At 43.3% G+C, this 2,500-nt stretch overlaps 1 protein-coding gene across 2 annotated transcripts in view; it reads right to left on the reverse strand.

Moving 5' to 3' along the window:
- The window catches only part of LOC125036336, a 45,420-nt gene that overhangs the window by 614 nt on the left and 42,306 nt on the right, over window positions 1-2,500 (reverse strand). For both annotated transcript variants that reach the window (XM_047628896.1, XM_047628889.1), the window contains one exon: window positions 95-207. In XM_047628896.1, coding sequence (XP_047484852.1) covers window positions 95-207 — 113 coding nt within the window. The remainder of the gene's footprint in view (window positions 1-94; window positions 208-2,500) is intronic.

The raw sequence follows: 2,500 nt of genomic DNA on the forward strand, positions 1-2,500 counted from the left end.
TACCCCTTACTGTTCACTAATTATCCTTACTATTTTCGCAGTCATGTTAATTAGAATATGTGAATCTATCTTGATTAAACACGTGTCTTCTTACCTCGGCAAGTGGGCGTGTCCTTGTAACGGAGATGGTGAGGGCGGAGCTTGGACTGGCTGTCACCCGCCCCATCGTCTGCAAACCCAGACATCGCTCTGCTTCCAACCTCTTCGCTGCAACGGAGGGAAGAGAAATAGAATAAGGAGGAAGGCAGAAAAGGGAAGAGAGAGAATGAGTTACAAAAGTTTATATATATATATATATATATATATATATATATAATGACATACACATACACACACACACACACACACACACACACAGATAGACAGATAGATAAATAGATAGATACACAGACAGACAGACAGATAGATAGGTCGGTAGATAAACAGACAGACAGACAGATAGATTGATAGATAGAGAGAGATGGGGAAAGAGAGAGGGAGAAAGAATTATCAATCTTACCTAAGGAGATTGATGATAAAAATAGAAAAAACAGCATTCATTCATTCATTCCTCTTCAACAAAGTCCATTTTTTTCAACATATTGAAAATGTTAATCAAACTTTACAGACTTTGCAATCTACAAAACATCCGTGTCCTATCATAAAATCTCCCCCCCCCTCCCCCATCCGCTCCCCCAGCTTCCCCAACTCCACACCCTTACCTTCGCCTCTCTATCCCTCCCTTTTATTTTATTTTCTTCCACTTCCATCTTTATTTTCCCTTCTCTCCTCTTCCTCTATCCCTCAATCCCCTCCTCTCTTTCATCCATTTTACTTACCCTGTTTAATTGTTCTCCTCCTCCCTATTTCGTTCTTCCTCTTCTCATTTCCCTTGTATTTCCTTCTCCTTTTTTCTTTTCTCCCCTTTCTCATCTCTCTCTATCTTTCCTCCCCATTTCTCCTCTCCCTCTCCACCTCCCCGTCTCCTTATTCCTGAACTCTACGCCTCTCCTTCTTAACATCATCTTATCTCTCTCTTCTTTCCCTTCTCATTCCTTCACTCCCTCTTTATCAACATTTCCCCATCTCCCTCTCTCTTTCCTCCCTATTCCTCCTCTCCCTCTCCACCTCTTCACCCCATCTTCCTCTTCCTTTCCTTCCCATTTCTCTTCGCCTTCTCCACCTCCCTACCCTATCTCCCTTTTCATTCCCTTCTCATTCTTCCTCTTCATCTCCACCTCTCCACCTCATCTACCTCTTCTTTTTTTTTCCCTCTACTCCTCTCCCTCTTCATCTCCCCACCCTATCTCCCTTTTCATTCCCTTCCCATTCTTCTCCACCTTTTCCACCCCACCTACCTCTTCTTTTTCTTCCCTCTACTCCTCTCCCTCTTCATCTCCCCACCCTATCTCCCTCTTCCTTTCCTCCCCTTTACTCCTCCCACTCTCCTTCCTCTTGACTCACAAACAGCCTCACAGTCTCCCCAAGGCATCCCTTTCTCCTCACGCAATTAGCAGTTACGACTCACAAAATTTATCGTAAACTTAACGTGATTATAGGCCCGATGGTCATCCCTGCACACAACTCCCTCTCCTCCCGCCGTCGCAAAATGACTGATTGCCCGTCCAAGTTTTTGATTTATCAGCGGAAATCCAGAGGAGAAGAAGGCAAAATATAGGTTTAGTTTGGATGTGTATCAGTTCTGTTGAATAGATACAAGTGTGGATACGAATAATCACATTAACGCAAAGACACACACACACACACACACACACACACACACACACACACACACACACACACAGACACAGACACACACACATACGCACATACATACAGACATAGAAGGTCACCTCCACTCTCCCAAACACACATATTCCAATCTTTCTATTACTGTCTGTATAATATCCACCTTGTATTTATCCACTTTGTATTTATCTATATCTCTTTCCTACTCCTCCCTTCTCTCCCCTCTCCGCTCTTCCTACCCCCTCCATCCTTCCCCCCCCTCTCTCTCTCCCTTCCTCCCTCTCACTACTTTCCACCACTAAATATCTACCTACCTTCCTTCCTAACAACCTATCCATCTATCTCTCAAAACACATACATATACATAAAACAATGTACGTATAAGCTTCATACGTTACCTAAGTGTTAAAGACACGAAAAGAGGAGAGGCGTTCAGTATTACCACAAAACTAATGAGATGTCACCCAGTCGAGAAAGAAATGAGCACCAGAGACGAACCTACATCAATTACCAGATTCCCACGGGGTTGACGCCATTACGTGAAATGAGTGAACGGAACAAGACGGACCTACTTAAGAGAACGAGATCCGCAATAGAGACTATAAGGACGAAAGGAGTTTAACGCGAACGTTTTTATCGATGTAAAACTCCACGGAACAGAACCCCCCATTTCATTTACTCGATTTTTCCGCGAAATTCCTGCGTTTCAGAGACAAATCACACCTATGCTCACTAGTCATTATATAAGAAAAAGGATGATAATTATGTGACC

The sequence above is a fragment of the Penaeus chinensis genome, chromosome 2 (genome assembly GCF_019202785.1).
Source record: "Penaeus chinensis breed Huanghai No. 1 chromosome 2, ASM1920278v2, whole genome shotgun sequence".
NCBI lineage: Eukaryota > Metazoa > Arthropoda > Malacostraca > Decapoda > Penaeidae > Penaeus > Penaeus chinensis.